This window comes from Stegodyphus dumicola, chromosome 10, assembly GCF_044657685.1.
Source record: "Stegodyphus dumicola isolate Sdum_Otavi_A_Nest chromosome 10, ASM4465768v1".
Lineage (NCBI taxonomy): Eukaryota > Metazoa > Arthropoda > Arachnida > Araneae > Eresidae > Stegodyphus > Stegodyphus dumicola.
In genome coordinates, this window is record NC_140777.1 from 17,555,868 (window position 1) to 17,569,388 (window position 13,521).

Here is a 13,521-nt window from a genome sequence, read left to right on the forward strand (position 1 = left end):
ATGTGAATCGAACTGGGTGGCCATATTTTCAAAAGTGGCTTTTCACTCAAAGCCGCAGAGGTCAGAAGTCAATTCGGATCTCCATGTTCAAGGCACTGTGAACCACAGATCTCACGATCTAGCAAAAGCGGTTTCTGGGCCTACAGACCTTGAGACTGATTTAGTAGACCTTTTTGGTATTTATGCGAAAACCCTTGCCACAGTTATGCATGAAATTCCAGATGTGTTAGCCATTTCCGACATTGAATGACCCAAAATGCTTCACCAAGTTGAAGAACGTTTCTGTTCTGCTTCCAACAATAAACTACAGTGGACGCAACTTAATGGGATCGTGTTTGTCCACCAGTATTTTGGTAACATTATGCGATACACATAAAAGTGTCCTACAAAATATCAACAAATGTAGCTAATTTAATATAAATAAACCAGAAACATACGTACTTTCGTAGCATTTTAATTTTTAAGAAAACGCAAAATTTTGTTTATCAACTCTTTAATTATGATTTTATGCAAAATTTAATTTATGAACGTTCATAATGTTGCTTGAAATTATTGAACAGATGTTGTTTATCTTCTTCAAAATATTTGCCAGAGAAGTCTACACAATTTTTTCAGTGTTTCTTCAGATCATCGAAATACTTCTTGAAAGAGAACATGCCAACACAGAAAGGAAAATTAGGCCAAAATGCAAACAGCAATCTTAACACAGCGTCTCACAAAAGTGATGGGACACTTGTGATTTACAAAAGGAAACTGTAGTAAAATAAATTAAGAAAACATGTAAAAATTTTTTGTGGGCGTGTTTCATACTTAAATTTAGTAACAATTATTACATAACATATATTTTCTCAAAATATTAAAATATTAATTTAATAAAAAGATAATTGTTTAGAACGGAGCAAAAAATAGCTCACATAAGTAATGGGACACTTACTTTTCCATCAAATATTTATCCAAATATTTTACTTTTTAAAAGGTTTTATTATTTTGTTAAATTTCCTTTTACTTTTAAAACATGGTTTAATCTTCTTGGAATGGATTCGACTAATTTTTTTGTGATTTCTGGAGTGATTTTACCCCATTCTTCTTGAAGCACCGATTTTAATTGTTGTTTTGAAGAAATGGTGCGTTTACGAATTCTTGATTCCAATTCTTGCCAAATATTCTCTATGGGATTTAAGTCTGGAGATTGTGGTGGTGTTTTTATTATTTCAGGATAGTTATACAGCAGCCAGAGTCTAACGTTCAAAGCAATGTGCTTGGGGTCATTGTCCTGGTAGAATTTAAAATTGTTATGAAGGTTCAATTTTCGTGCTGGAGATTTCAAATTTTGATTTAAAATGTCAATATACTTGTACCGATCCATTATATTGTCAATAAAAACAAGATTACCAACTCCAGCAGACGACATACACCCCCATACCATAACTCCTCCTCCACCATATTTTACTGTTGGCACCAAGTTCTGTTTACGAAATTCTTCCCTGGGTTTTCTCCACACCAAGATGCTACCTTCAGAACCAAATATATTAAATTTACCCTCATCAGCAAATATTACTTCATTCCGGAATCAGAATTCTTATTTACGTTGGATTTTGCGAAAGCCAGTCTTGAGTTTTCTATTCTTTTCACTTACGAAGAATTTTTTCCCGGCTGCTCTACCGTGATACCCAGCAGATCGAATTACTCTTCTAATAGTCTCAGGATTAACAATTACTCCATATAATGCTTGTAAATCAGCAGCAACTTTAGGAGCACTCATTCTTGGATTTTTTTTAATATTTCGAACGATAATTCGCTTTATTCCATTGGATAGCTTTGATGGTCGGCCAGGTCTTTTATCCTGAATCATATGATACTTTTTATATCGTTTAATGATATTGAAAACTGTTGAATGACTCAAGTTAACAGTTTCAGCAGTTTTTCTTATAGATTTTCCAGGTTAATTTTCGAATTTCAGGCAAAGTTTCTTTTCGTTTAGCATTCATGGCTGCACAGAGCTAAAAAAACACAAAAATTCCAAAGCAAACTGGAGAGAAATACTGCAGACGATTTTATAAATTACCGCCAATTGCTTTTGAGTAAAAATAAAAACCCCCAAAAAATATTTTTATTGCAGTACGTAGTAGTATCTAATGGTGTCCCATCACTTATGTGAGTCATTTTTTGCTCCGTTCTAAACAATTGCATTTTTATTAAATTAATATTTTAATATTTTGAGAAAATGTATGTTATGTATAATATTTGTTACTAAATTTAAGTATGAAACACACCCACAAAAAATGTTTACATGTTTTTTAATTTATTTTATTACAGTTTCCTTTTGTAAAGCACAAGTGTCCCATAACTTTTGTGAGACACTGTACATCTTTTCCTGGATTTATTTTCCCCTCTTTTTTATTTATTTATTTATCCCAAAGGAGCGTTAGCCCAGATGGGCTATGAGTCTCGAAACGGCATTTTGCGCTGAATCACTTTTGAAGCTGTTGCCACCAAATGTTATCGCCGTGATTTATATTTAAAGAAATTAAATAATGAAGAATCTGCATGAATGTATGCATGTTTCTCGCATTGTGAAAAAACAATCGTACCTAGAGCCATCAAATTTTGAATTTAGTCCTCCTCCCGAATATGGGCACCTGGAAGTTCGAATCCTGAATATCGAGTTTATTTTATTATCTATTTCATATTTTTTAAACTTTAACGAATTCTTGATTAAGAAACCGAATGATTTCAAAGCGAGCAGTGTCAACACGCTGTGCGGAATAAAATATTTTTATGTCCAGCGAGCGACACTGCCTATCGGAAATTCAAAAGATATGCTGTTTCTAAGTATTTTTAGCTTAAATTATCTCCAAACGTGTATGTACAGTGGATGGACAAAAATATGGAAACACCTTGTGAAATGCATGTTTGAAAAGAAAGATTGATTTTAATGAAATATGTAGGTGGCGCTGGCGTTTTTGACTACTGACGCCACCTATACAACTTCGTAAATGTGCTAAATAGTTCAGTTGTTGTCGGAGTACTGTTATGTGAGGTTGTCATTGCATTATGTCAGAGTTAACAGACTTCGAACGTGGGCAAATTGTTGGAGCACGTTTGGTAGGTGCTTCCGTAAGCAAGGTAGCCGAGGTGTTTAGTGTTTCAAGAGGTACTGTACCGAAGATTTATTCCGCATATTTGAAAAGCGGAAAAACATCATCTGCTAAATCACAGCGCGGACGAAAGTGTGTCCCGAGTGATCGTGACAGACGATCATTAAGGGCAATTGTGACAAAAAATAAGAAGACCGCAGCTGCAAAAGTTACTGCTGAAATGAATGTTGTGTTACCGAACCCTGTGAGTACCAAAACCATTAGAAGGGAGCTTCATAAACAGGGAATTGCTGGCCGTGGTGCAATCAAGAAGCCACTCATCAGTGATGCTAATGCCCGTAACAGGAAAAGGTGGTGTTTAAGTCATAAAGCCTGGACTATAGAGCAGTGGAAGCGAGTAATATGGTCTGACGAGTCTTCTTTCACATTGTTTCCCACTTCTGGCCGAGTTTACGTCTGGAGAACGCCATCTCAAGCCTATAATACAGACTGCTTGTTGCCAAGAGTGAAACATGGCGGGGGTTCTGTTATGGTTTGGGCAGCCATATCGTGGTTCTCTGCTAGCCCCATGATAACTGTGTCAGGGCACATGACTGCCAAGACTTGTGTGAACATTTTGGCCGATCAAGTTCATCCCATGGTACAAACTTTGTTCCCCGATGGTGATGGTGTCTTCCAAGACGACAAAGCGCCTGTTCACACAGCTCACATTGTCCAGGACTGGTTTTCTGAGCACGAGGATGAGTTGTCCCATTTCCCCTGGCCACCACAGTCACCAGACCTGAATATTATCGAACCTTTGTGGTCTACATTGGAACGGAAAGTGCGTTCTCGTTATCCACCGCCAACATCGTTATCTGAACTTGCCACCGTTTTGCAGGAAGAATGGTATAATATTCCCTTGGCAAACATACAGGAACTGTATTTATGCATTCCGAGAAGACTGCAAGCTGTTTTGGATGCCAACGGGTTTCCTACACCATATTAAGCAAAGAAACATGTTTTTTTAAAGGTGTTTCCATATTTTTGTCCAACCCCTGTATGTGTAAATGGGAAAAAAAAAAAAAAAAAAAAAAAAAAAAAAACCTTTGGGCGTAATATAAAATCCGAAAGCTTTCAGTTTTTTTTTTTTTTTTTTTAATAATTATGTATTTATTTTTCCCCTGATAGAGAAGAAGAGAGACTTGTGTCTAACCACTTTCAAATCCGACGCCAAACAAAATTTGCTCCTTTTGCTTAAATTACTGAAACCAAGCTGTTTGACTACTTAATTCCTTACTTGGAGATATTTCTCTATCACTTGGTAACTTTTATAATCTATTTTGGCCTTTATTTGGCAAGTTTGCTTCAGTTTAAAATATTTTTTCTTATAATAGTAATTAAGCAAAAAAAAATTGGGGGGGGGGGACAGAAAAGAAAAATTTCGTCTTTGCTGCTGAAGAAGAGAGACTCATGTCTAATCGTCCTCAAAATCGATAGAGCTTTTCGAAATCTACATCAAACTGAGGTGTTTTTTTTTTTCGGGGCGGGGGGTCTAATTTTAATTTTAATTTACATTGCCATATTATTTTATTTCAAAAAAGATAAGGTTACTTTTCTGTTTCACAATAGCCATCTTGCATACAAATCCCGAGATGTATCCAGATAGTGGTTAGTAACGCTGGCTATCGATGGACCCAGATTCGAATTCCAGAGAAAACTTGGATGTTTGTGAGTGTATAGGTGTTCTACGCGGCAAGGGGACACTCAAAATGCAGGACGCGGCAATATTAAAGTAATCGGACAATTTTTTATAAATAAAGAAAAATATTGCCAACCTTCAAATAAATTTATCGCCTTCAGAATAGTCGCCAGACAATTTCTTCAGCATTTCTTCGGATCATCGAAACACTGCTTATAATCTCTAGGACTAACCGTTTATACACGTAACATTTAAAGCTGAAGGCGCCCTAGCTTTGGTTCATTTTTAAGCTTTCGCGCTGACATTTAAAAAGGTTGTACCACTCATACACTTTAAAATGGCACATCACCATATACTGTTCGAATCATGCGTAACGTTTCCGGTAGCACATTTACCTAATTTGTAACAAAATTTCATGTTATAACGCTTTTCCACCTGGAAACAAAATTTTTTGCACAATCAGTAAATGAAAATGACTTCGACGTTTTGATGTGCAAACGACAAAATAACCAGTTTTAAACTGGCTTTAACAAGAGATGTCACTCTTTCTAAACCATACATTTATTCTTTCTCTTTTTACTTCCTTGTACGAAATAAAGGAAGTGTTGGAATCATGAAAAATTCCGGGTTTCATATTTCAACGATATCGAATGCAATTTAACGAAGTTTTTGCGAGAGATGTGTACGTAAGGACAGAATAAAGAAATCTTTTCCCCAAAACGAATTATAAAACTGATTTAAAATGGATTCAGAAGAGATTTTTTTTCGTGGCGTCTTTAAGTACGTACGTAAGTATGTATGTATGGATCTCGCATAACGCCAAAACGTTGAAATTTTGTATATAGGACTGCTATAGCATGTAGTTGTGCACCTCCCTTTTTGGTTGCAATCGGCCGCACCAAATTTAAAAACGCGCCATAATGTAAATCCACGTATGTCTTAAGAAATTTTGAATAAAAAAACTCTAATTTTTTGCATGTATGCTTAGAAAGACAACTACTTTAAGACGAAGGTAAAAATTTTATAGGTTATAATTCAAAACTTTTCAAAATATTTAAAAATTAGTTAAAGATACAAATTTTAAAAACAAATCATAAAAAGTGGACGAATTTTTTTTGGAATCAACCTAAATATAGAAATTTGAAAGGAAGAGAAATCAATAAATATAGATCCGAAAAACAGAATATTAATAAATATATATCAAATTCAATTAACAATGAGGATTTTGAAATACTTCTTTAAAAACTACTAGCGCGATTTTTACAAAACTTGGAAGTTTGGCATAATGTGAATCGAAGAATCAAAATATGGAAAAAAATAGGTATGTTATTTCAAAAAAAGTCCCATTTAGTGTCAAAATATCTATGTTAGAACAATGCTATATATAAATCTAATATATATCCTAAGTCGCGCTTTCGAGACATAAAAAACGTAATTTAAATTTCGTCAATCGGCCCAGTTAGAACGGGGAATATAGAATTGTCTCTCCCCCCCCCTCCGGCAGCAGTGTACCTTCACATTATCTTAAAATTAGAGTGAAAAAAAATTCGGCACTCACACACGCTAGAAGACTTTATCTCCATATAGAGGCCTAAATTTTTCTTTGGAAATGCAATCCACTCCTTAACCTGTTCGGTCACATTAAAAATCAGCCATCCACTATCTTCACTTGAAACCAGTATCTCATCCACGAAGAACAAAGTGTTCGCACTAAAATAACAAATATTTTAAATACAAGATTAAGATCATCATTATTTTATATCAAATAAATCAATTAATGAAATGCATTAGAAAACTCAGGTTATATTACATACGTAAAATTGGAATACCGTATTCCCCCTCTTTTTTTTTTCAACTAATATTATCATCGACAAATCGAGAGGAGGAAATTATGCGAGTCATTTCACTTCTAAAGAACATCGTTACAATAAGAACATAACAAATGAAAAGAGTGTTCGTGGATAAAGTGCAGGTAACTATCACAACATTATTTCTTTCAATGAAACCTGCATTCCAATAAGAATATTAATATTATAATATCGGCCGGACACTGATCTGATATCTAACGGTAATTGAGCCAGACACAACGCTGTGACTCATTGACCTTGCAAAGCCCTAGGGGCACCTCACATGAGTGAACCTTGACCGCATTTCCCAAGAGGGATATTGAAAGAAGGAGAGAGAACAAAAACCCGGATTTCAAAACACTAAATACATTAATCAATAATGCCAGGATGAGCTGGAAGCTCAATGATAGAAGTCAAGTTAAATCACCCGTTTGGAATGTCTCTTAAGAGTGAGAATGTCTGCCACGTCCGGATAGCATAACGAAGAATATGCGCAAAATGCATTTCAAATAATAAATGCAAGAGGAAATAAAATGGATGAAATGCAAATACAAATTCAACACCAAATACAATTAAAAATAATCAAGGGAATACAATTTACCAGTAAACTAACTTCCAGAATAAAAAAAATTATGTGCGAGAGAGGAAGAGGAAAATGACGAGAATAGTTTTTAGAACCTAACGGTAAAAAGCTAGGAGGAAAAATAAACGTGGAGAGTGTGTGTGTCTGTGATTATGGAAAGCCTCAAGGGCTATCTGCCTAAGAGGAGGGTTGCCTTCGTGGAGGACTTTCTAAGGGAAACTTGCTCGTATACACGTTACACATGGGGAAAACCACGAAAACGCCCATGCAGCCAGCCCGTTCGCGGGATTCGAGCCTGGGACCGAATTACCAGTGTTCAGCGACTTTACTGCTCGGCCGCTGGTGGGCCCGAAAAATAAACGAGGAAATACTGTATTGTAAAATGTATATATTAACAATCAATTTGACAATTTCTTTGTCTTCCCGCATAATTATGTAGAGATTATATGCAATGGTATTACCTACAATTACTTAATTGTTAATTATTATCTAGAGTAATTTCTTTATTATTTGGTACTTTCTGATTATACACACTCCCACAAACATTGGGTAGTAGTCGCCAGTGAGTCCTGGCGACTTTAAAGATTCGCGAAAAACGTTTGCCTAGTTATGTATTCACTTATTATCATTATCATCATTTTCAAATGTGTTTTTCAAGTTTACAAGTTTTTTCATCCGGCAAAGCGGGCTATAGACTTTACAATACCTGACTAAGCAGGTTTTGCATTTAGTGATTTGTGTTGTGTATTTCTATCTTCAAACCGTTATTGTCCTAATGTGTAAAATCACAGCATACTTCAAATATTACAAGATATATGTGTTCTCTACCTGTAAATTATATAATAAATGCAAGAGGAAATAATAATAGTGCTCATACTGACTGAGTTCCCCCTACAACAGCTCAAGTTCGTGATTAAATGTCACGCTTTCAGTTAAAGACTCTTTTGGTCACTAGATGGCGGTACTCGGCCATGGATTCGCCTTTACGCCGTGAGCACTCGTGCTCTTAAACTTTTAAATAACGCCAATGCCTTCGGGCGAAAACTTCAAATATAGGTAAAAGCATATTTTAAATGCTAAATACCTATTTTATCCTGATGATCCATGACAAACGGACAAAAAGTTAGTTTCAAGAGCGGTGGAGAGGAGGAGTAGGAGCGACGAGGAGCAGCAACATCATCATCATCGCTGGTTGCCTTCGCAGAGGTCTTTCTAAGAGAAGTGGCTCCTATTCATCTTACACATTGAGAAACGTACTAAAGTAATCGCGCAACTATTCAACATGGTTCTGTTATGACAGTGATTCTCAACCACTGTGCCACGGCACTTGAGTGTGCCGCAAGGTTCTTGAAATGTGCGCCAAATTTTACTAATGCATGCAATAAAAATTATTTAGTATGTACTTATACACTCGTGTGCAGAATTAAAAGAACTTGCAAATTATGTGAATTTTTCGAAAACTGTCGAACCAAAAGTTTTATGCCGCCAAAGAATCATGCAAATATTCAAAGTCGAATACGTAAGCGTACACGTGCGTGTCTGTGGAGCTCTGATTGTGGGGGGGGAGGGTGTAAGCGCACGGGGGATTTTCGGCGATTTATATGCTGTTTCTCCCTTACGATATTCCCCATGTTTCTAGCCAAGGTGGGTAAATTTTATGAGGTATCAGATAAAATGAGTGAAATACCCTCATTTGCGGTCAGGTCATAAATTTACAATCCCTTTTTTCAGGGGGAGAGCTGACAAGGAGCGGACAATCTCGCTAGGGATCTTCAGAAAATGCGGGGGTTGTTTAAACATCTAACTTCTCTACTTTCAGTTTTATACAGAGGAAAATACAAATTGAATTCTTCGAATGAATGCAATTTTGTACAATGAAAATGTATTACTTAACGATAAACTGTAAGATAAATAACATCCTTTTTTAAAGCCATAGGTGTAGAAAGACAGATATTTGTTACACGAATGAATTTGTAGTAAATATTGAGTTTTTCATTTCGAATGCTATGTTCCATGTATGCGAAGTAGCTGAGTATGTGAGATAATAGTCATAACCGAATGGCTTTCAACCTTTTCACGGCTAAGGACTGTTTCTCAATTACATCGTGGTCGCTGCTTTTTGGTTAATTTTCTAATGGCATATAACCAATAATTGTTTTTATTTGAGACTTATGAATAAAATAACGCAAACTAGACTGCAGAAAATTCCTAAGAATGAAGTTAAATAATACTGAAAAATACATTATTGATGCACTTTTGTGTTTTATATGTAGTAGTATTAACTACTACTATAATCCTTAAACGGAATCCTTAAATTATATATATCTATGTATAGGTATATATAAATGGAACCAAATGTAGAATAAGGTATAAAATATCTTTATTATACAATGTTCATTACCATACCTATATTTACGTAATATCAATATAAATAGTTAGTTAGATTTCGTACATATATAATTTATTTTTATATTTTGTATTTTTTGTATTAGATTCAGTATTGTATACGTATCTGAAGTTTAATTTGTTCTCTTTTTGGGTTACGACTTTAAGTGAGAAAGAATTGTTAGGGCCTTCATGGGGATTACATTATATACAATCAGTTAGGATCCGACTTTTCCTTTCTTTTAATCATTATATATATTGAAATACTACTTAATGAGTATACATAAAATATAGCAGTTTTTAAGCTACTTATTTATATATCTATTGTTTGGTCTGGTTTGTTTGATTATAGCAAAGCATTCGACGGTTATTTGCCTAAGGGTAAGGGTGCCTCGTGGAGAACTTTGTAAGCAAAACTGACTCTTATGCACATTACGCGTGGGGAAAACCTCGAAAACGCCAACCTCATAAGCGCACGGGAGACTTTCGGCGATTTATATGCTGTTTCTCCCTTACGATATTCCCCGTGTTTCTAGCCAGAGGTAGGTAAATTTTATGAGGTATCAGATAAAATGAGTAACCACGAAAGTGTGGATGATGAAATGAGATGGAGAATTGCCTGTAAATAGGAGGCAGACCAATCGCAAATGCACGTGGCTACGGAACTCAGTGTAACGTCCAGTACCGTCTGCAGTTCGTGGAAGCAGTTTCAGGACACTGGATCCATACCGAGAAGACCTCTACAAGGTCGACCGAGATCCACAACGACGTATGAGGATCTTTTGCATTTTCAGCGCTGCAAAATATAGGATTGCTACAACTTCGCAGCTATTCGCTGTCAATGGAACCCGAGTTCCACGACCCTAGAAGACCTGCTGTCTGCATCCCGCTCACTGCAGCACACAAGACAACGCGTTTAGCATGGAGCAGACAACATGCGGTTGGACCGGACTTCAGTAGAGCACCGTGTATTTTTCAAGATGACTCGAGATTCAACCTGGACACTGATTCACCGCGTCCCTGTATCTGGAGAAAGCCTGGAACACGATATCATCTCTCTCTCGTAAAGGAAAACGATCTTTGCGGTTGTAGAGGTTTGGGCAGGCGTTATGTTGGACGGCCGCACACCTCTGCATGTGTTTGACAAAGTCTCCCTGATTGCTGTGGAGTATACAGACGGGATCATACAGCCCTATGTTTGACTTTTGAGGGGCGTAGTTGGTCCTAGGTTCCTGTTAATGGACGACAACGCTTGTCCACATAGGGCTCAGTAGATCGACGATTACTTGAAAAGTGAGCATATTCGCTGGATGGATTAACCTAGCAGATCTCCTGACCTTAACCCTATAGATCATGTCTAGGGGAATTTCATTTCACCGTCCCTCTTAGAGAACCGTCTCAGAGTTGAAAACTGTCTTGCTGCAGAAATGGGATCGATTGCCACAGAGACTACTCAACTCCTCGTGTTCTAAATGCTGCATTAGTGATGGGCAACTTCGGTACATTCTTGTACCCGGTACTAGAGTAACGGGTACAGACAAGTACCTGGTACAAAATACCCGTTACTCAAGTAACCGTTACTTTGAAAAGTACCGAAAACCGATTTCAAGTACCGAGTACCCAAGTAACGATTTGGAGTACCGAAGTAACGAAATACCGGAGTAACGGTTTGCTGTACCGGAGTAGCCTAGTAACGCTTTACTGTACCCGAGTACCCTAGTAACGATTTGGAGTACCGAAGTAGCCTAGTAACGACTTGGAGTACCAAAGTACCCTAGTAACGATTTGGAGTACCGAAGTGCCCTAGTAACGATTTGGAGTACCGAAATACGCAGCTAACGATTTTGCGCACTGAAGGAACTCTGCCACGTCACCACGTGTTTGATTTTATCTGTACGGAGTAAGATTTTGAATATAAGAAAACATGTCAATTACGGAAGTGTCTGAGGAGCAGACCATTCATGGACACAAGGAGCGCATATCACCATTTCGCAAATACAACCAGATACTACTGTCCTCGTACCAAAACCGAAGTGAGCTGAACCCTCATCCATCCTCCAGTAACGAATACCTAGAAGAGACGCATATTTTCGTTACAAAGTAACGAATACCGAAAAGCACCCGTTTCGGTACAGAAGTAACGAATACCGAAAAGTACCGATTTCGGTACTGAAGTAACGGGTACTTGGATGTACCGATTTTCAGTAACCGTTACAACTAAGTACCCGTTACAAAATACCCCGTTCGGTAATACCGACTCATCACTAGCTGTCATGTAGTGCCACCTGTCCGGCTATTAGAGGGGACCATACCCCACTGACTCATTTTATTTTTGATATCTCAACATGCATTTTAAGAAACTCTGCATTATGAGATTTACTGGTAATCCTGCATACATAATGTGACTTTTGAATGGTACAACGCTTTGTGTGTTATAAATATATATAGTCATACCAAATTTCATTAAAATCTATGCACTACTTTTCAGAAATTAGGCATAACATGCAAATTCTCTTAATTTCGCACATGAGTGTACATAGTGCGACTGCTCTCCTACAATTCAACCTTTTTTTCCTCACATGATGCGTCTTCGATTTCCGTACACCTTAACATTACGAGGTGCCTTTGCGAATACCCATACTTAAGCGACGTCAGACAAGTAGATCAATCATTCTAACTTATCTTAATAATCCATTATTAAATAGTTATGTGGTGGGCCACTAGTGGTTTGTGACTTTTCTCGAAAGCGCCCAACTGATTAAATTCTTGCTGATTTCATCTAAAAAATACAGTACACCTAAAATTGGCGATTTCACCTTAGGAACACTGGTCAAAATAAAACTACCGCACATTTTTCACAATACGACAGGCGCCTACCAGCGGCCGAGCGATAAAGTCGCTGAACACTGATAGTTCGACCGGGCTCGAACCTCGGTGAACGGGCTGGTTGCATGGATGTTTTCGTGGTTTTCCCACGTGTAACGTGTATACGAGCCAGTTTCCCTTAAAACGTCCTCCACAAAGGCATCTCTCGTCTTAGGCAGATAGCTCTCGTGTGCTTTACCATGATTAAATAAAAGTAAATCAATAAAATGCACGGATTTATACGAAAAATCATTTACAGATCAAATAGTGACGAACCTGTATGCTCGATTTCATTGAGGCAGACTACCTCCCATCTGGGTGCACTTTTTTTTCTTTGGGGGGGGGGGAGGTTACTTACGTTTGATCCCTTTGATAATGAAATACTCGCCAAGCAGAGCGATTTAATGCCAATAATGGACCTTTGGTAACTTTAGGTTATTTGAATATAGCAAACCCACGCAGGTTATCTGCTTAACAAGAGGAATGCCTTCGTAAAAGACTCTCTAGGACTAAGGTTAGGTTATTTGAATATAGCAAAGCATAAGAGGGCTATTGGAGGGCTAAGGTGTTTTGGTGTATTTAATTATGGCAAAGCACACGAGGGCTATCTGCCTAGGAAGGCTGCCTTCGTGGAGGACTTTCTAAGGGAAACTGGCTCGTATACACGTTACACATGGGGAAAACCACAAAAACGCCCATGCAGCCAGCCCATTCGCGGGATTCGAAACTCGGACCGAACTACCAGTGTTCAGCAACTTTCGGAGGGCTAAGGAGAGGAACGCCTTCATGGAGGACTTCCTCGGGAAAACTGGCTCGTATTCAGGTTATACACGTAGGAAAAACCACAACATCCAAACATGCAGTCAGCCCTTTCGCCTGGTTTAAAACTCAAGTCAGATTAAACTACTAGTAACACCTTTTGATTCTCAATAAGCTATGTTTTGTCTTTAGAAACAAGGATATAAATTAACTGTTATTGCTGTATTTTTCCTTGAATTTTGAAGGAAAAAAAAAACAGTTATCTTAATCCTGCTCTCGATATGATCTGCTGAATATGGCAAA

At 37.3% G+C, this 13,521-nt stretch overlaps 1 protein-coding gene across 1 annotated transcript in view; it reads right to left on the reverse strand.

Annotated features, from left to right (window-relative positions):
* The window catches only part of LOC118204475 (protein 60A-like), a 72,421-nt gene that overhangs the window by 22,490 nt on the left and 36,410 nt on the right, over positions 1 to 13,521 (reverse strand). Inside the window, exon 3 of the mRNA XM_085824678.1 lies at positions 6,338 to 6,489. Coding sequence (XP_085680804.1) covers positions 6,338 to 6,489 — 152 coding nt within the window. The remainder of the gene's footprint in view (positions 1 to 6,337; positions 6,490 to 13,521) is intronic.